The 20,808-nt window shown below is 38.1% G+C and overlaps 1 protein-coding gene across 1 annotated transcript in view; it reads left to right on the top strand.

The window, feature by feature from the left end:
* arid1ab (AT rich interactive domain 1Ab (SWI-like)) overlaps window positions 1-18,453 on the top strand; it is a 43,769-nt gene extending 25,316 nt beyond the window's left edge. The window contains exons 4-20 of the mRNA XM_046844170.1: window positions 549-665; window positions 6,795-7,023; window positions 7,803-7,892; window positions 8,357-8,524; window positions 9,428-9,719; window positions 10,176-10,315; window positions 11,668-11,765; window positions 11,885-12,094; window positions 12,772-12,976; window positions 13,243-13,375; window positions 13,495-13,670; window positions 13,822-13,966; window positions 14,123-14,236; window positions 14,318-14,411; window positions 14,520-15,345; window positions 15,429-15,559; window positions 15,645-18,453. Of these exons, the coding sequence (XP_046700126.1) occupies window positions 549-665; window positions 6,795-7,023; window positions 7,803-7,892; window positions 8,357-8,524; window positions 9,428-9,719; window positions 10,176-10,315; window positions 11,668-11,765; window positions 11,885-12,094; window positions 12,772-12,976; window positions 13,243-13,375; window positions 13,495-13,670; window positions 13,822-13,966; window positions 14,123-14,236; window positions 14,318-14,411; window positions 14,520-15,345; window positions 15,429-15,559; window positions 15,645-17,531 (5,055 nt within the window). The 3' untranslated portion in view covers window positions 17,532-18,453. The remainder of the gene's footprint in view (window positions 1-548; window positions 666-6,794; window positions 7,024-7,802; window positions 7,893-8,356; window positions 8,525-9,427; window positions 9,720-10,175; window positions 10,316-11,667; window positions 11,766-11,884; window positions 12,095-12,771; window positions 12,977-13,242; window positions 13,376-13,494; window positions 13,671-13,821; window positions 13,967-14,122; window positions 14,237-14,317; window positions 14,412-14,519; window positions 15,346-15,428; window positions 15,560-15,644) is intronic.
* Window positions 18,454-20,808: the final 2,355 nt, after the last annotated feature.

The following is a 20,808-nucleotide window of genomic DNA, read 5'->3' as shown; positions in this document are numbered from 1 at the left end:
CTGAAAACATAATGTGTAGTTGAAAGGACTAAATGAAGCATTTTTTAATTCAAATTACTCTAGGAATCATTTCAGCCCTAGTATAATGAAATTTTCTTTTGAAATTTAATGCTAAATAGTCCAATTTAATTGTACTTTATATAATGCCTATAACAATTGACATTTTCACAAAAAAGCTGTACTGAAATATACCATTCCTGGATGTATAAACGTGTCCTTAATGAGCAAGCCAGAGGTGGCAATGACACTAAAATACTCCTTGAGACTTCATGAGGATGAAACGTTGAAAGAAATGTTTTCCTATAGAGATGTAGCGTCATTATATTTTTATGTCAAATCTGCCATCTTCTAGTTTGGGCAAATCCCAAATGTCTTGCATTTTACTTACACATTTACTACTTCTACATTTAAATGTAATTTATATTAGAATTTGTATTTGCTTATTCTGTTAGTAGCAGAGTAGAGTAGTAGAGTGTGAAATGTAAAGTTCAGAAGTCAAAAAAAAAAAAAAAGAGTATCCACTTTCTCTTTTTCCTCTTACATGGAAGGAGCTATCCCAAGACTCGTTCAGTTCTCACACTTCTGGTCCTACCTCAAACCAGCCCATTGTCTCCAGTAAGAGCGGTACAGAGGATAGCATGCAGGGACGTCCCTCAAGTCTGCCGGTGAGTGCTGTGGTTTTAGTATCCAGTTTGTTAATGTTCTCACGTCACTTTCTATAACTTTCAGACGACTTTATTTTTCTGAAAGCAACGAAAAGCTCATTGTAAATAGCATTAATTTCAAGATGGAACAGGAAGGTTAGGAATGTAAAAGCTTTTTTAGATGTTTCAGTTTTTGATTAGATTATTGAAAAATATTTTTTAGAAATCAAAATATCATCTACTTTTTATAACCTTAGTTGAGTTTTTGTTTTGTCTATTGATATTCTCATTAGCATGATGTCTCAATGTTTGTAGGATTTATATGGAATCGTCGTTGTAACCAGACAAAATGATCCAATTTTGACTTGAGCCAGACAGGGTCAAGGTGTAGCAGAGTTAAATGTCAAAATATTTCTACAAAAGCTTCCTTCCTCTTTATCATAACATGTTCTGGTGTTTTTTTTAAGGACTTTTTACATCTTTAACATTTGTTTCCCTGTTTTCTTTTTTTCCTTTATTAGTAAATATATTTTTCGATTATTCTTATTATAGTGCCTTTATATTCTTTTGTCTTTTTCACTGTTTTTATTTTTTATTTTAAAGTTAGTATTTATATTTACTTTTAATTATTTTATTTATTTATTTTATTGTGCATTACCCATCCTCTGTGCAATACAAATTGTATATGCTGCTGAAGCTTTTTCCCTTTTATATTGGAATTTGAAAGTTTTCTTGAATTGGACGAACGGTGGATGAAATGATTTGCATTCTCGCCTCCTGATTGTTTAGAGGTGTGTCTGTTTGCGATTTTGTTTTGGTTGGCAAATTACAGATAACTGTCAGATGTGATCTCACCTGGAGTAGAAGCCGACAGGAGAGGAAAAGTCTAATCATGAAAGAGGCTCAGTGTATCATCTGTGCCAGTGTTGGATGCACCCAGGATCTGATTCCATCTCCTTTTTTATATATTTTAGAAAGTCCCCTAGAAAGTCTTGTTGGCTGCAGGCCTTTTCCCTTCCCCTGACAATTCACCAGTGAAATGCTCTGTGCTGTTTTATTATTCAACTTATACACGTTATGATTTTCAGACTGAATTGCGATCTGCTTATTAGAAAGTGTTTGAACTTTAGTGTATTTGAACTCAAAAGAATCATATAAAGTTGTGTTAAACACCTCGTAAGCTAGTTAGGTGGCACTTGTTTTTAGTAAAAACATTAAAAGCATGAGAGAGAGCTTTCTCTCCTAAAGGTGTAATGACTGTGCTGATCAGACTGCTGCCTTTAACAGATGAGTAGAGGAAATAAATGGTTGTCAGCTCAGAGCCAGTTGAAGCCCAAACAGCAAACATGAGCACTTTTTACTCCGCAGCCAGAGGGTAAAGTCACACTGTTTAGACTTTTCCCTTTTAATGATCAGCCTCTTTACCTGAAAGTAAAAACAAGCTAAAACTCTCAACTGTTCACATATAAGACACACAAAATAATATCTTGTGAGCATTTCAAGAACGTGAAACTAGAAACTACTGACAGACTGAGAGCAGAAAAACACTGGTGCATTGAAACAGGATGGACTGGTTCAGCTTGTTCTCTCTCTCTCTCTCTCTCTCTCTCTCTCTCTCTCTCTCTCTCTCTCTCTCTCTCTCAACAATAACAGTTAGTGTGTAAATGTTTACACTGTTTCAACAATTGTTTTAATACTCTACTTTTATAAGAAATGGAAAAAAAGGTGATTTGTGGAGTTTTAGCAACCCTTGTGAGTGATCTGTGAGATTCCTGAAATGAAAGTTTATTTACAAGTTGTATAAATATCACATGATGCAGGATCATTCATGTTGTTGTTTTTTTAAGTTTGCATTTTAAATAAACATAATTAATAAACATTTAGAGGTGGGTGGGGCTAAATGTTTAATAAGCAGCATTTTTATTAATGGTTTTTATCCAAACAATCAGGGGGAAACACAGTACACTGGAGGTGTGCAGCGACAGGTATTTCACTGTACATATGAGATCCGTAGATAAACATGCACTGAGCAGGTATAACATCACGGCCACCTGGGGATTATCGTCTCGGTCCACCTTTTGCTGCCACAACAGTCCTGATGCATCGAGCATTAAAATGTAAACAGTGTATATTTATTATTGTGAAAAAACTATTATTGTATTTATATTTTTAATGTTATGAAATATTTTAGATTCTATCAAATGTAACAAGATTTAAACATAAATATAAAATTGCACCCAAAAATGTCCTGTTTGTGACTTTTAAAAACTTTAAAATATCTCAAAAAAGCATACCGTGACATCATCAAAATTATATCATCATTATTGCCCAACTCTTAACACCCAAGTCACAGATCTTTGTTTTAAGTGTAAAAACTTCAATAGCGCCCCATATTGGTCAGGTAACTTAGTAAAGAGAGAAAAGGAACGGAGTTAACCAGTTTTTATTTTTTGTGATCATAGCTGGTGCATAATGCTGAAATCTGATTGGCTAATGAAAGAATCCGTTCATTTAGATCCTCAACAAAAATCTACTTACTGTTTAGTATGTTCAATTATTAATATACTTGATCTTAAACATGGGAACAGCAGACACGCCATTTAACTCTCATAATAAACAGATTATGCAAAAAAGTATACCGTATAATCATTGTTGTTTGGACATTTATCAAAGGAATCTCGATTGTTTATATTGAGAGAAAAGAAAAAAAGACAATGTTTATCTGTTGCGTATTACAAATCACTTTTTAGAAAAAAGGATATTAGAAATGCTTGCTCATTTAAGGTTTGATGCCGCCACCCTGTGGTAAATTACGACATTGCGCTTTGATGCGTTTTTATAAAGGTCCCCCAAAAAAAAAAAAATCTTGCTGCCACCTGGTGGTGTAATATAAAATTACTGTAAGTTGTTTATAATGTAGATCATCCAAATAATTTATTTTCTTTGGTATTGCTTATGTGGTCCAGTAAATCAATTTTTCTTCTGGTTTCTTTTAATCATGCGTTTGTTTGTGTGTATATGCACGCACACCCGTACACGTACAGCAGCTTTGCTCCTCTTGTTTTGAAGCCTGTATTCAGAGTCTGGGCCCTGTTTCCTGTTTCTATTCTCGGCCTGAGCTTCCTGTCCATGTTTCTATGTTCAGTGGCTTATTTCTCTCTCTTTCTCCCCTCTTTCTCTCTATCCCATTCTCTCTCTCTTTGTCTCCCTCTGTTTCTCTACTCTCTTGCTTTCTTTTTCTTGCCTTTATTTCCGCTGCTCTTTTTGCCCCTTGCTCATTCACCCTTTCCCTTTTTTCTACTTATTCTTTTTTTTATTTTTTTTGTTTGCTCACTTTCTCACTTCCTCTCTCATTTCCTCTCTCCTTCTTTCACTCTTTCTTCTTCTCTTTAGCAGAAAAGCTTATGTATTTTTGATACTTCCACTGTATGTTCTGTTTGTCTATTTTAGTTTTACTCAACCCCACTCCATCTTCTGTTCATCTCAGTGTTGTTTGTCAGGTGATTTTTAACAATGGACTTTTGTCTTTGAGCAGTTCAACAGATAAAGTGGTTCTAAAGTTCTGTAAAATATTGTATAACTTGTATAACATTTGTGCCTTTCAATTGTTTATCCCTAATGAGAGTCAGTGGCGACTGTTCCAAGGAAATAAAATACTGCGATGGCATGAGGAAGCAAACTTAAAAAGATTCAGACTCAAAAGGGAACCTGTTCTCATGTGGGTGGCACTGAACGTCCATTCTTTATTCCATATTCCCATCATTGATGAGGTGTGCAGTGATAAACGCAAAACTGTTCTTTCCCTTTATTTCTATACAAGTTACTTTTATGGTAAACCTTCATTAACATTCAGGGTAAATATGTAGGACAAATCTTTTGTACGTTCGTGAAATAAAGAACAGATTTATAAATGGGGGAAAATGAACATGGAGCGTGAGAGATGATGTGAGAGATGTGAACGTTTCATTCTCATTGTGTATTTGTGTTTTTTTTTTAAACTGGGCCATGTGACTCAGTTTAATTAATTCCACCTCCTCAGGGAACTGGGGTGTATTTAAAATGCTCATTTGTCCACCATTATTTCTAAAGATCACTTCTCTGATCATTCGTACATCCTGAAAATACTTTTACATTTGCTTCCATGTAGCAAGTTTTTCTTTTGGAGAAAACCGAGTTAGTTGTTGATGTGTTCAAGTCAGAGACTATAAAGTTTTGAACTAAAATGTTGCTTTTAAATATCTTCATTTTCTCTTTCTGTTCACATACAACAGCAAAACATAAAGGCGTTCGTCTGGAAGAATGTTTTCTCAAGAAAACTCAGTCATCTGGGAGAGTGTTATCAGCCACATGAAGCGGAGTGAATTTAAATAGTGTACCTCACACCCAGCTGTGGATTATCCTGCGTATATCGCAGTCACTTACTTGCAGCGTGAATGCTGTACACCAGTGAATAGTAATAAGTTCATTTTTGTTTACATTTTATATGCAGGTTTTTAGATCTGAAATTCTGCTGCTGTAAATCTGGGGTGGTCAGTGAGATTTGTCGTACCCATGTGCTTTGACGGGGGTTTAATGAGTGATGATCAGTCGATGAATCAGTGAATGGAATGTGCAGGGACCGAGAGTTTGCCAGCTTCATTTTGTACAGTCAGCAGTTTGACCTTCTGCAACCGCTGCTGAAATGAAAGACTGCAGCACAGCGTGATGAGGTGGAGTAGGACTGGGCTGGAGATGAGTGTGTGTACGTATAAGGGTGTCGAACATATAACCTGTGTGTTTGTCCTGGTCCTGATCTGGCTAACTGAATGTATTGCTTTAATCCAGTATTGATTAAAATAATTAGATAAAGAGCTAGAATTTTGAGCCACTAGGGGGCAAGATAGAGCAATAAACGAAGGGTAGGAACTGATGATATTTAATACTTAATCATGGTGAGTTCACACTAGTGAGCAACCAGGTGTCAGGTGACCATCCATTTCTGATCTAACTGGGTGAGCAACGAACCTTATGCAAATGATGTATGATGCATTTAGGCAACAAATTGAGATCATATTCTCTTTTTAAATTCACAAATGCATGATGTTCTTCCTGGCAGTTTTTGTTCTGGGTTATTTTCGTGGATACATTTGAAAAACGGCTTTTTATTTTGGCGTTGTGTTGTGAACTGAAAGAGAAAACAAATATATTCCAACGCAGTGGTGTAATTTTGGTCATGTAACCTGTTCAGATCTGTTCAGAGCTTTATCATCTTAGTTTTAACTGCAGCAAAGACTCCAACCCTTCGATGGCCTGATAAGAAATCACTTTTTTTTTTTTTTTCCAGCGCTTCAATTTAGAAAGATAGAAAGTAGATAAATGTTTGAGAGAAATGACCTGGGATGAAGATTCTTTTATGCATGAGTATATAGTAGAGGGATGTAAATGTGTTTTTAGCATTTTGAATGTTTGGACAAAGATTTTTTTTAAAAAAAAGGTGTAGAAACAGCATTTAAAACCAAGATTGCTGTTTTCAGATCTATTTTCATTAATGTAGGTTTATTGTAATTAAGTTTATGGGGCTTGCAGGGGCATTGGTTACTATCTTAGAGATTAAAACACCTACATATCTGTTAATGCATTTGTCAGATAATCTTTGGAATACACAGGAACAAGTGTGTGTCTCATTTGTTGTTGTGGTTATATTTCTTTTGTATAACTAGAATATTCTGATTTAGTGCCTGCCTCCGGTCTCTCTTTCTGGGTTTATTTATCAATCAGGTCAGGGTTTCTTAAAAATAGCAGTGGAGACCATTTCCAGTGCAGAGCCACAGACCTCCATGCTGCAGCCAGTTTGAAGGATGTGTATGGGATTTCTATAAAAAATACTTGGCAACTCACCAGTATGTGTAGGCATTTCTATATGTGTTTACAAACACAAGGACAGTTTAGTGTTTTCATGTTCCCATGCCTTCAAATTTAAACAGCTCTTCTGACTTTTCTTATTTGTCGGTGTATTTTACACACACACACACACACACACACACACACACACACACACACACACACACACACACACACACACACACAAAATCTGTCTAATTCCCTTCAAAACCATTACAACTCATCTTAATTTAGATTTTTACTTTTCTTTTCTCCCTTGCTGTGTTTCAGGACCTTGGGTCTATTGATGACCTGCCCACTGGTACGGATGGTGCGCTGAGTCCAGGTGTCAGCACATCTGGTGTTTCGAGTAGTCAGGGCGAGCAAAGCAACCCAGCTCAGTCTCCTTTCTCCCCACACACCTCACCTCACATGCCGGGCATCCGTGGGCCTTCACCATCGCCTGTGGGCTCACCCGCCAGTGCCACGCCTTCTCGGTCTGGACCCCTTTCACCTGCTGGTGGGCACCGACTACTCTCAAATTCTAGATTGAAATGAATGAATGTGTATATACATATAAAAATGAGGCAGAATACAAAGTTATTTTCTGTAAGACTTTTGCATACTTAAAAAAAAAAAACACCAAAAAAGCACCCCCCTGTTGACCATAATAAAATATTGTGCTAGATTATTTTGCACTTGCTGGTTTATATATATTATTGTCATTAACCAATAATAGAAATGTGCAAATCCTTCAGTTTCACATTTCTAGCTCTTCCATTCAAACATAAAACTTTTGTCTCCTGTCCACCCATGGGGTTAAAAGACGATACTCTCGTCACTCAATTTAGCTAGAATGTACTAATTAAGCTCTAGAAGGTGTGTTAGTCAGTGTAATAATCTTAAATGATTGACTTGTTACAGCCTACAGTGTGGTGTGTGTTTGTCATGCTCACTGATGGTGCAATCATTTTTACACTTGTAAATAATGTTAACTTTATAAGGACACGGGACCTACATGTTTTGTGAAGGGGACGTGATTAGTGCAGATTTGTCCATGTAAGCTTTAAGGGGTTAAAAAGAAATTAAGACACGTACACAATTTTCAAATCCGTATCGAGAAGTATGAATTGTGTGTTTAAATTGGGTTTGATTATTAGTGTACAAGAGTCTGTTGTAGCAGTGAGCACTGTTTTGTTGAATGGATTATGATTCTTAGATGTTGAGGAAAAAAAGTAATAGATTATGGATTATTTCAGTAGTAGTATTATTTTTAAAAGTCAGTTTGGCCTTTCTCAGGAAGCCAGATGCCTCCCAGACCTTCCAGTGTTCAGTCTGATGGAATCTTGCATTCTTCCATAAACCAGTCTGCTGTGGGCCAGGAGAGAGGTGAGTCCTTGAAATCCCTTTATTTTGATATTCCTGATTTATTATCTAGATTGATGTATCTGTTGTATATAGAAATTGCGTACGCTTGCTTAGTTTCTGCTGCAAATTTGGCTGCGACAATGTTGATCTATAGCAATCTGTTCCTGTATGTAAGCTCGAAGCAAACCAGGCATGATGTGTGTTGTGTTATGCATTGTGAAAAAAGTGATTTTCCTTTGTTGGATTTTCTGAAGCAGTCACACCTAACGCAATAGTAACAAGTTTGTAATGATTTCTTTTTAACATGATCATTTGAGATTAGCTGCTACAATGTAGATGATGTTACAATCTGCTGTTTCTAGCTAAAATATTCATTTACAATTTAATGTTATGTATTTATGATCAATGTTCCATTGGTTGAATTGGAAAAACATAACATTTATGAACGATTCAATTTATTTAAATTGTTTGCTTTTTTTTTGTAGTCTACATGCGCAACACACAGATGCCTGTTTACGGCTCTCCTCAGCCTGCGTCTGCCTTATCGCCACGCCCACAATCTGGTGGCCAGGTGCATGCTGGGATGGGTCATTATCCTCAAAACAACTCTATGGGCAGCTATGGGCCACACGGAGGGCAGTATGTTTCTCAAGGTAATGTAGGAACTTTACATTCTGTATAATTTACTGTTGTGTTTGAAATGGAGAAATGAAGTAATAATGTGCTTCCTGCTCTGTGATTTAAGATCTTATATCTACTGTATATTGCATTGCAAACTGGGATGAGTTTGAACAATTATACCTTTTTTGTTTTTATTTATTTATTTATTGTTCTTTTCTAATTTGAAGGCTTACATTTGTTACCTTCTCAAGCAGAGTCTCTGATGGCTTCTAAAATTATTACCATTTTGTGTACTTTTCAGATTTTATTAAAATCTTATAAAATACACTTTAGATTTAGATTGTTGGTTCTTAATTTGCCTATACAGAAGAACAAATATTGAATATTGACAAACTTTTTTCCCACTTAGAACTTTGGAAAACGTTGTATACAATTTGATCAGTGAGGATTTTGTAGAGTTTATTTTGGACTTTAGGGCCTCCAGTCATGTTCTAGGAACATTTCAAGGTATTCAAAGCTAACAGGAAGCACATGAGCTCTGTTTTGGAGAGCATTCACCAAAAATGCTGATGTAAATTAGATTTCAGTGTTTGTATTTTTTTTTAATAATTTGTATTATTTACACTATGGCAGTGGTCCCCAACCTTTTTTGTGCCACGGACCGGTTTATGTCAGACAATATTTTCACGGACCGGCCTTTAAGGTGTGGCGGATAAATACATCAAAATAAAACGATACGACCGGCCAAAACTGGTATTTTCTAAATATAATAATAAACTAGAATCCACCGTGTAGATTTTTGTTCATTTTGCTGCTTGGGGGTTTGAATTTAGCGGTAATGTATTATATGTTAGTGGCCGGATAACAAGTAGAAGACACATTTATACTTTTTATCTTCTTTGACACTTTTTACACGTGTGCGCTCTTTCCCGCAGGTTATCCGAGACAGCCAGGCTATGGTGGTATTCCTGGTCCTAACTATGCTGGAGGTCCGAGCATGGGCAACCCTATAAATCCCATGTCAGGACAGGGAGGAGGGGGTGCGTATAGCGGTATGCCTCCAGGGCGCATGGGTTCGAGGCCATACGGTCCTGGCATGAGTCCCAACATGGGTGCAATTCCACCTCAGGTGGCTTCAGGCATGTGCCCTCCACCTGGCATGAACAGAAAAGCTCAAGATCCGCCATCAGCAGGCATGCACCATGGTCCATTGAACTCTATACACAGGTAGGATCTTACACAGCTGGTGCATTTAATCTGAAAATGAAGCAGTGAGGAGTGTACTCTGCTAGGTATTGCCTCGGGACTTGTCAAGTGGCAATATCTGGCTGAGTATTGGGGGTACAACTAATCCTAACCGACTGATTCAAATTCAAAGGCTAATTTCCTTAAAGTTTTATGGCTCACTTTATATTAAATGGTCTTGGCACTTGTGATGACAGATGTGGTGATGCAGAATAAATGATGCACCTTTTCACACTATTTTTTTTTTTTGTAAAGGTGTGTGAGGAAATGCTAACTTGCTTATTTCAATAACTGTTTATTAAATTGGCCTCGCTGTGGCCTTGGTGCTGCTGGCAGGATACTAGGTCATGAGCAGCAAGCATAAAAATAGTAGCTTATAAATATTACATGTAGACAGGGTTTGTTTTGTTTTTAGCTGAGTAGCTTGTTTTTTTGCAGGCCTCCTGGTTATCCCGGAATGAACCAGGGAATGATGGGAGCTGGATCTCCGTATGCACCACCTGTGAACAGTATACATGGGATGATGAACCAGGCAGGGCCATACCCCATGGGAGGCAACATGGCCAACAACTCAGCAGGTGAGCTCCAAAGCTATTTTCTTTAGCTTTACAGAAAACTTTTATAACATTTTTAACCTGTTGTTTTTTTACACTGGAATACAGCTTTAGTTATATGTAAAGAAGCTTTTGTGCCAGAACAATGTATGCAATCTACTACTTCTTTCTAGTTTGTTTTTTTGGCATAAATATAATTCTCTAGGATCTGTATAATTGAACAAATTCTTCAGATCAAGATTACAGTAGCGGCATTCTTGGTATGGAAATTAATTGACTATTAGGGATGCACCGAATATTCGGCCACCGAAAGACTTTGATCACCGAAACAACACGGCCGAAACAGTTTGTTGTGATGACGCAAACAGAAACCGTGGCCTGCACGTGCTTGTCTGAAGCAACATGTCTGCGGTGTGGACGTATTTCAGTATATCTGAGAAAGACCCACGATAGCGATTTGCAAAACATGTAATGCCGAAATTTCAAAGACTCTGCAAAGACTTTCTCCACGTCGGGTTTATTTATCACCTGAAATACAAACATCCCAAACGCTATGCTGAATATGAGAGAAACGCGGCACAGAAAAGCAGAACTCCTCCGAGCATGCGCACTCCGTCTGTGGTGGACGTTTTTGAAAAGGCAGGAAGTTTCCCAGTGATAGTGTTGTATTGTATCTTTAAGCAGTTGCACTTGTTCTGAATGCACTTTGTTTTTATATAAGAACATATTTAATTTTACAACCTTTCAGCAGGCCAGAGGGCCTGTACATTATTATTTAATGTACATGAGTGCATTTAAGTTAAACATTAAAGTTTGAATTTTAATATATTTTATCCTGTGCATTGTTGCAATGTGCTATAAATAAATATTTTCATAATTTGTAATTGATTTATTCTTTAAAACTTTAATATTAATTTATGCAATTGAAATGCCTTGATTTTAGTAAGTTTAGTACACAGTCATAGCCATAAATGCAATGGTAATAATAATTGGCATAATTTCTTTCCTGGTTTTCGGTTTCGGCCAAGAGTTTTATTTCGGTGCATCCCTATTGAATATGTTAGTAGAGCCTTTAGCATTGCTCAGTTTCATAGATATTGATCTCCTCAAAGATATTTTCCTCTTTTTTCTATAGTAAATATATGCTTTTTTTCCCATGAATATATGAAGAAATGCTGCTGTATTGCATATATAACTGCATTTTATTTATTTATGTTTTTAAAGGTTTTTTATTAAACCGAAAAAAAAGTGTGAAATATTTTGTGTTGGAATTAAATTAAGTCGATTATGATTGGTTGACTTGTTACTAAAGAAGTTTCCTGGACCATTTCTATGTTAATGCATATAGGTCACACCTGCTTTGTTCTGTTTTCCAGGTATAGCTCCCAGTCCAGAGTTTGGCATGGATAAAATCAACCAAAACCAGAAGATGAATAATAAAGTTGATGGGACTCCCAAAACAGAATCAAAAAAGGTTAGGATCTGTGTCAATGAGAAACTTTGTGCTACACACACTAAAATTCAAACATTACGATCCCACATTTTGGTTGTTGAACTGTCAATTAAGTTTTTCTTGTTTGGTTCTCTTTGTAGAAGTCAAATTCGTCTACCACTACAAATGAGAAAATAACCCGGCTCTATGAGTTGGGCACTGAGCCAGACAGGAAGATGTGGGTGGACCGTTACCTGGCATTTGCTGAGGAGAAAGCCATGGGCTTGACCAACCTGCCGGCGGTGGGCCGAAAGCCTCTCGACCTCTTTCGCCTCTACGTATCTGTTAAAGAGATTGGTGGCCTTACACAGGTACATAAAGATTTGATCCACTGCCCTTAGTCTCTGAAGTCTTGCTGTCTGAAGGCTTTTTATTTTTTTTTAACATTGTTTTTTTCTCATGAATCCTGACTGCTTTCCCAGTCCCAATGCTTCTTGCACTATGCTTTTTTATGAATAATGAGCAGGGTTTATTTTTAGCTATTTTTAGCAATTTTGTGTCAAAATATTATCCTTTATTGGTATTATCAGAAACAAGAAACCTTATCCCTGTTTAAATCAAATATATATTATTCAAATATATATATATAAAAGGTGTGACCTTGAGAGGAGACAAACTTAAATACAAAACCAATGTTGTTAAGAAATGCTAATGTTAATAAATGCTATACAAATAAAGTCAAATTGAATTGAACCAGTCTATTTTAGGTTGATCTCAGAAAGTGTGGTTCAAAATCATTGCTTGTAAATAATTTTGTATTAAAAAGTTAAATGATTCTGAATTTGATTGAAAGCCTGTGTAGAAATGGTGACATGGTCTTGATCACAGCAGAGATGTTGTCTTTGTTTTTCTTTGGTTGCAATGTGAATTTGACCATTTGAATGTTCTGTACTCAACAGAAACATAAAAAAAATTCCTAACTAATCCACATGGATTGTGCTCGGATTGCATGTAATTATACTCGCATCTTGCTTTTTCTGTTTTCTAGGTGAATAAAAATAAAAAGTGGAGGGAGTTGGCGACAAACCTGAATGTTGGAACGTCTAGTAGTGCAGCTAGTTCACTAAAGAAGCAGTACATTCAGTGTCTGTATGCCTTCGAATGCAAGATCGAGCGCGGTGAGGACCCACCTCCAGAGATTTTCAACAATGACACAAAAAAGAACCAGGCGAAGGTACAGCCTCCATCTCCAGGTCAGTGCTTGTTCTCACCTTAGATCTTAGTCAGTAGTGGTAGTTTGTTTATTGTAAATAAAAATAAAAAAATGCTATCTAAACTTCTGCTAAAGGTATAATAGTTCATATATAAAACATCTGACATATGTGTATCTAATATAGTAAGATATATCTAATGCATATTGTAATAAAGAGGATATTGAAAAACAATTATTTTTTTATTTTAAATAAAGGGAGATAAATAAATGGCCTTTACTTATAAACTGGTCTTTCTGTATCTCTAGCGGGATCTGGATCTTTACAGGGCCCTCAAACTCCACAGTCAACAAGCAGCTCCATGACTGAAGGAAATGATCTTAAACCCCCTACACCTGCATCAACACCCCACAGCCAGATGCCCCCTATGCCTGGTGTGCGGTATGTTCGTGTGTGTGTATGTATGAATGTGTGTATGTATGTGTGTGTGTGTGTGTGTGTGTGTGTGTGTGTGTGTGCATATATATAAAAACAGCTTTTTTGGTCTAATCTTCAAACAGGAGCAGTGTAAGTGTTCAAGATCCATTTGCTGATAATGGAGATCCTGCCTTTGCCAGAAGGAGCTCAGTGACGCCCAATTCCAGCTTTCAGCCTGGAATGGGGGGGCCACCTGACATAATAAGTCGTTTAGGACAATATGAACCTAATAAGGATCCTTTTGGTGGCATGAGGAAAGGTAAGAATTATGTGTGTATCTTACTACTGTACATTAAAGGATGGAAGTGCAATGATTTTCTCGTTTCCGAATAATTGCTAATATTTTAACTGTTGATTTGAGCATAAAAGCCAGAGAATCTTACTTCGCTATTACTCTGTTTGCATTTTAGCTGGTGAGCAGTTCATGAATCCAGGACAAGGACACAGCAGTGGATTGAATGAACAGTATAACAGAGGTCCTCCAGGACATATTGGTAACATGCAGTTAGGTCACAGACAACAGTACGGACCATATGGACCAGGATATGACCGAAGGTATAAAAGTATAGAGTAAAATGTTCATATATGTACCTTTACAGTTAAGAGTCTTATAAGAGTCTCAATATTTGGTCTTATCTTATTGAATAAAGGTTTATCTTATCCTTTCTTAAAAGAAAGTATGTATATTAACCCTTCATTGTCTACTTTCAGACAAGAGCCTGGTTTGAGTCCAGATGGCAGTGTCGGTCATGGAGCACCACAACCAAACACTACGTCATCTGGTGCTGACACAGGGATGTATTCACCTAATCCTCAGCAGCAAAGGTCAGCATTACTTCCTGTCATGTTGACTGCATTAATAATGATTATTACCTTGTTAATTTTGCCATATTTTCTTTCCTGCAGGCATGATTCTTATGTTAATCAGTACCCTGGCCAAAGTGCACCTCCTAGTGGACAATACCAAAATCAGCAGCCTGGAATCTACCCGCAGCAGCCGGTTTGTACAGCACTGAACACCTTAAACCTTTCTCTTAATAATCATGATCTAATTTGTCTGTTACATGTTTTAGTTTAATCAAGAAATGTCCTGATCACTCTCTTGCAGAATTTCACACAGAAGAGGCCAGGAGATGGTGGTTATGGTCCTCCAGCAAAACGTCATGAAGGTGAAATGTATCCATTTAGTGGCCAGCAGCAACAGGGCCCTCAACCCTCAGGTGGAACCCAACCCCAACAGGACATGTACAACCAGTACAATGCCTATCCTGGCACAGATCGACGTCCGCCTGGTCCACAGAGTCCTTTCCCTTTCGGTTTTGGAAGGGAGAGGGGGCCTAATGCTGTAGGCACAAACACTCAGTCCTCCATAGTGCCGCCGATGATGGGCAGCCCCTTGCCGTCTGTTCCTGATGGGCCCCAAGGTCCCATGTGGCAAGGCAGAAATGACATGAACTATTCCAACTATCCCAATCGTCAGGGACCTCCCGGAGCTCCCAGTCAGGGTCCAGGGTATCATGCAATGAGCCGTTCTGAAGACATGTTACCTTCAGAACAGCGAATGAATCATGAAGGTCCATGGCCAGGTCATGTCAACCAGAGGCAACCTCCTTATGGACCCAGTGGTTCTGGCCCACCTGTGTCTAGAACTCTGCAGTCCAATTTTCAATCCTCTCAAAATCACATTCCACAGGTATCAAGTCCAGCACCCATGCCAAGAACAATGGAGAATAATACATCACCTAGCAAGTCCCCTTATATGCACAGTGGGATGAAGATTCAGAAAGCTGGACCTCTAGTCCCAGCCTCACATGTAGCCCTACCACCAGTACAGCCTCCATTGGTAAGAAGAGACGTAGCTTTTCCTCCAGGGTCTGTGGAGGCAACCCAGCCTGTACTCAAATCGCGCCGCCGACTCACGACAAAAGATATTGGTAAGAAACTGTGTACAGTTTTATCTTTTGCCATAGGGAACATGTGTATTCCAATTGCTTCATCCTAGTTTATGTGTATGTAGGCACACCGGAAGCCTGGAGAGTCATGATGTCCCTCAAATCAGGATTGCTAGCAGAGAGTTCCTGGGCCTTGGACACTATCAGTATTCTACTGTATGATGATAATAGCATTTCTACCTTCAGTCTGTGTCAGGTGAGATTTTTGTTCAATATCTGCAAAACTGTGGAAATGAAAAGCTGGAAAAGTTGTCTAATGATCTTGCTTTACTTTCTTTCAGCTTCCTGGCTTCCTTGAATTGATAGTAGAGTACTTCCGTAGATGTCTCATTGAAATCTTTGGCATCTTGAAGGAATATGAGGTTGGAGATCCTGGGCAGCGAACGCTGATCAACCCGGATGCTGTCGACACCGATATGTCTGATGAAGAAATCCCAGAAGTAGGGCAAATGGATGACGAAGAGGACAAAGAGGAGAATAGTAGCCAACAAACATCACAGATCCAAGTCAAGCATGAGAAGGCCGAACTTATGCATGATGAGATTTCCAGTGAAAAGTCTGAAGAAGGGGACGAAGGAAAAACTTCTAAGGACCATGAGTTATCTACTCCCTACCAGGACAGTAGTGCTGTACAGGTTAAGTTTAAACAGGCTAGCAAATTTGACAAGCTTCCCATTAAGTTAGTGTGGAAGAAAGACCCATTTGTTATTGGTCGCACCGGCAAGTTGGGCCGGCGGCAGACTTTTGACAGTGGGTTAATTCATTGGAGTGTTGGTGGAGGAGACACTACAGAGCACATTCAAACTAATTTTGAGACCAAGATGGAGCTGCTAAAACATAAACATCATAAACAGGCACCTGTCCATACAGAGGCACCTCCTAAAGTGGACCTGGTTACTGAGAACAGAAATAAAGAGGAAAGCACACCACACCAGCAAAATGAAGAGCATACGAAGTCTCAACCTCCCTCAGGCCAACTGTTGGAGGAGAAGAAAACTGCAGCGATTGTCAGTAAAGCTGCTACGGCTACGTCCACTGTTAACCATATGCTGTCTGGGTGTTCGGCATTAGTAGCTGAAGAATCTGTCCAGAACGGCATGGAGAACAAGGAGGAGAAGAACAAGTTTCTGTTTGGAATTGACTCATCACAGCAGGTTAGCAGTATTAAGATACTTGAAGACGAGCCACACAGCAAAGATGAGTCCCCATTGTGCACATTGTCAGACTGGCAGGATGCACTAGCACGCCGGTGCATATGCGTTTCTAACATTGTCCGCAGTCTCTCCTTCATCCCGGGCAACGACATTGAAATGTCCAAACACCCAGGCCTGCTGCTTATACTGGGCCGCGTGGTTCTCCTGCACCACAGGCATCCTGAGCGGAAGGAGGCTCCTGTCACCTATGAGAAAGAGGACGAGGAGGATGAAGGAGTCAGCTGTGAGCAAGATGAATGGTGGTGGGACTGTCTGGAAGTTCTGCGAGAAAACTGTCTGGTCACGTTGGCAAACATCTCAGGCAAGTTGGACCTGTCCATATATCCTGAGAGTATCTGCCTGCCACTGCTGGATGGTCTTCTCCACTGGGCTGTCTGCCCCTCAGCAGAAGCCATTGACCCCTTTCCAACACTTGGACTTAATGGAGCAGTTTCCCCTCAGAGAATGGTTCTGGAGACCCTCAGCAAGCTCAGCATCCAGGACAACAATGTTGACCTTATTCTAGCCACGCCACCCTTTAGTCGCCTGGAGAAATTTTACAGTTCTCTGGTACGCTTAATTGGTGACCGTAAGGTACCTGTATGTCGGGAGATGGCAGTGGTGCTGTTGGCTAACCTGGCCCAGGGTGACAGCCTGGCAGCTCGGGCCATTGCCGTACAGAAAGGTAGTATAGGGAACCTTTTGGGGTTTCTGGAGGACAGTCTAGCGGCCACACAGTTTCAACAGAGTCAGGCTTCACTGTTGCATATGCAAGGGTCACACTTTGAACCCACTAGTGTGGACATGATGAGGCGGGCTGCCCGTGCCCTGCATGCCCTTGCCAAAATAGAGGAGAACCACTCCGAGTTCATGTTGTACGAGTCACGGCTTCTGGATGTCTCTGTATCCCCCCTCCTGAACTCGGGAGTGTCCCATGTCATCTGTGATGTACTGTTTCTGATTGGCCAGTCATGACAGCTATGGGGCTGAGCTTTGTTCCTTTTTAACCCTTTTGAATCTGAATGGAGAAATGTAACGGTGAAAAACTTCCCTTTTTTTAATTTATGCAAAAATCACCTCAAATTCCACTAATTGCTCTTTTTACCTTGCCTCTTTATAAAAGGAAGGATTTCACAAAGTGGATTTAACATAAATAAAATGAAGAGAAACTAATGTGGATATGACTTTTGACCTTGGGAGAGTGTGCTGCCATTTTTGAAGATTTTTTTTTAATTAAATGAAAAGTAGATTTAAAAAGAACCATAAAATAAAACTAACCAAAGTTGCTGTCACATTTACAGTGAGTTTGGGGAATAAAGGTGGCCCAGTGGTACTTTTGGTTTACTGGGCTTAGCAGACACCATTTGTCTAGATCTTGTTTGGAGACTATAAAGTTTCTGACTATAAAATTGTAACGTGGATGATTATACACTGAGCCCAGGAACCAGGTCATTGGCTGTGAACAGACATCTGTAAATGGAAGTCCTGTACAGTAGATTGTATGACTTTTTTTGTACTGTATACCTTAAAGTGACGAGCTGTAAACATACTGTAATAATAATAATACTGTTTCACACTGAGATAATGCTGACTTGGCAGCGAAAAACTGTAGTTTTTAAAATTAATTTTCGTTCTTATGTAGAGAGAGGGGGACTTCTCCCCACCCCCAAAGTATCGTGTACAACACCCCGACCTCTTTGTCCCTTGATTGTATAACTTGACCCTCAAAGAAATCACCTCTTAGGACTGGTCTTGAGCTTCAGATGCAGTCCAGGCTGCAGTGTAAATAATGATGTACAAATACACTTTGCTCTCTTTCTCTCTCTCTTTCTTTCACTCACCTTATTGCGCTCTTCAACATTTTTAATCTTTGATTAATTAAAGGTTACACTCAAGATCTCTTTGTTGCGCATTGCCATGTGTTCATTTAATTCCCTTTTATCACATACACCTGGGACAGATTTTTTTTCTTTATGTTCAGCCCAAACACTTATTTAGAAACGTGTCAAATCTAATATGTCTGCAGCTCTAAGTGAGCTCTGCATTTAACCAAATCCAGGCGATTCCTAAAGAAATTGTCATGAAAATCATCCCTTACCCCCCTGGAAGTTCTATGGATTCTTCATATTTGTATTTCAGACAATGTAGCTAAAAAAAAATCTTGGTGTTTTTTTTGGCTTAATAAATATAATTTATTCAGTATGAAATCTTTATACTATATGTTCCACGTGTTAAGAATAAATGGTATCTTCGTAAGACTTTGTGATGGATTTATTTATATGTCCAAAATTTATGGCATTTAGTAGGAATTGCTCATTCAGATTCATTGGGCGATAGCCAAGTACACTAAACCACTGTAACTGTGAACGCTCCAGATCTGCAACTTTATCTAAGACAACAACTTACAAAACGTCTCAAAAAACTTTTACACTTAGAGAGTCCCGAACACTAAATGGAAGGCTGTTCTGTAATTACCAGGTTTGTAAGAGAAAGATCTGCCTTTTGTTCTTGCCATCATAATTCAAGCTACTAATAACAAGCCTGTACCTTTAGATTGAAGAACCACTTCTAGTAGATTATAGTAAAGACTTTTTTTCCATTCTGAATTAACTGGGGATTTTTTAAATTATTATTCTGCTTAAAATATATTTTTATATGGTTGTTTTCTTACTTTAGGTGTTTCAAAATCAATGAAGAAACATATATAAATGTTTGTTGCTGAACAGAAACATGGAAATTTGGCCAACAAAACCCTCTGATTTAATCAGTGAATATTTCAACACTTATGTAAGAGCAAGTACATGATCTAGCCAAAGTATGAGGGACTTTTACCACAAAGTTTTAATAGCACTGTATAGAATGTATGCTGTTTCAATTTTTCTTTTTACTCTGAGACTCAGTGTTCCAAAATCATGATGGCCCTGTACACAAAGCAAGCGTCTTACTGTATTAACAATGTTTTCAGTGTTAAGGTTTGAGTGGAAGAAGTGTCGCCTGCAAATCCTGCAAGAAATACCGGGGTCTATAAATGATTAAAGGAATTCACTGACGAAACCTTGGTAGCTACATGTTTTGTTGGTGTCAAAAACTATTAACAAATTTCATTTGTGTAGTTTCCTGTAACATTATTATTATTATTATTATTATAATAAATAACCAACATTACCTTCTGTGCCAGTTAGGAGCAGAACCCGGGAAAAATAGCTTCATTTAATTCTAAATATTCGTTTGTTTTAATTGATGTTTGTGTGTAATACAGTACATTTTATCCTTCTAATCAGTAATAATTATTAGCTATCTTATGGCAAATAGCACTTATTAGAAATAAAACTGACAGTCTCATATTCAGATCAAAGGTGCTTGCTATGCATTCAGTCTTACCCAAGTTAATCTTAATTCAATTAGATTCTGTTTTCACTCGGGGAACAGACACAGGGTATGGCGGACCCTGAGTGATAACTCAGTGCAGCTAGCAGTCGCTGCTTTAGGCTGCTTGTTTGCTCCCTGGCCTTGGCTCTGGTTTGTCACCGGGTTAACCAAGCCTGTTCTGTGACTGAGCTGTATTGTGAGAAATGACATTGGCACCTTGTGATAGTGGGGTGGATACCTTTCTGCCCTAACAGGCCAGCCTTGCCCTTAAGCACCAAGTAATACATGCATGAGTGCTGATGAATGACACATGGGTTTGTAAAAAAAAAAAAAAAAAAATCTATGCTAAGCATTTTGTTTCTTTAACTATTTTTAAACATCTTTATAAATTATATTTGTATTTAGTTTAATAATTTTAATAAAGAGAAACAACTAAGCATGAATATATTCAAAAGTTTAAAATGGAAATATTGTCTTATTCAGTTATCAACAGTCCATCCCGATTGATATGACCGGCATATCTCACAGACAACTTTGCTTTGTAAGGTTTTGGTTGATCTAAAGTTTTAATAATATTTATAAAATGACATCATACAAAGTCAAGCTCTTTCCTAAATATTTAAAAATACAAACATTTTACAAAACAACAAATCTACTAGTTATTGCACATTTTCTTTAGCTGTTAACTACAAGGTTGTTTCGTTTTTTTTTTCCATCAGTTGGCTAGAAGTTAAGACAAAACCACAGTAAAACTTCCAAATCCTTACCCTGGACCTTATTCTTCATCTTAAAAATGCTTTTCACAAATCTCTTTTTAAATAAGTGCAGAATTCTTTTTACATTGTATGAAAACATAGTATGTGGTGTTCTTTAGTAATAATGT

This window comes from Silurus meridionalis, chromosome 29 (genome assembly GCF_014805685.1).
Source record: "Silurus meridionalis isolate SWU-2019-XX chromosome 29, ASM1480568v1, whole genome shotgun sequence".
NCBI lineage: Eukaryota > Metazoa > Chordata > Actinopteri > Siluriformes > Siluridae > Silurus > Silurus meridionalis.
This window is presented reverse-complemented; position numbering and strand designations above follow the sequence as displayed.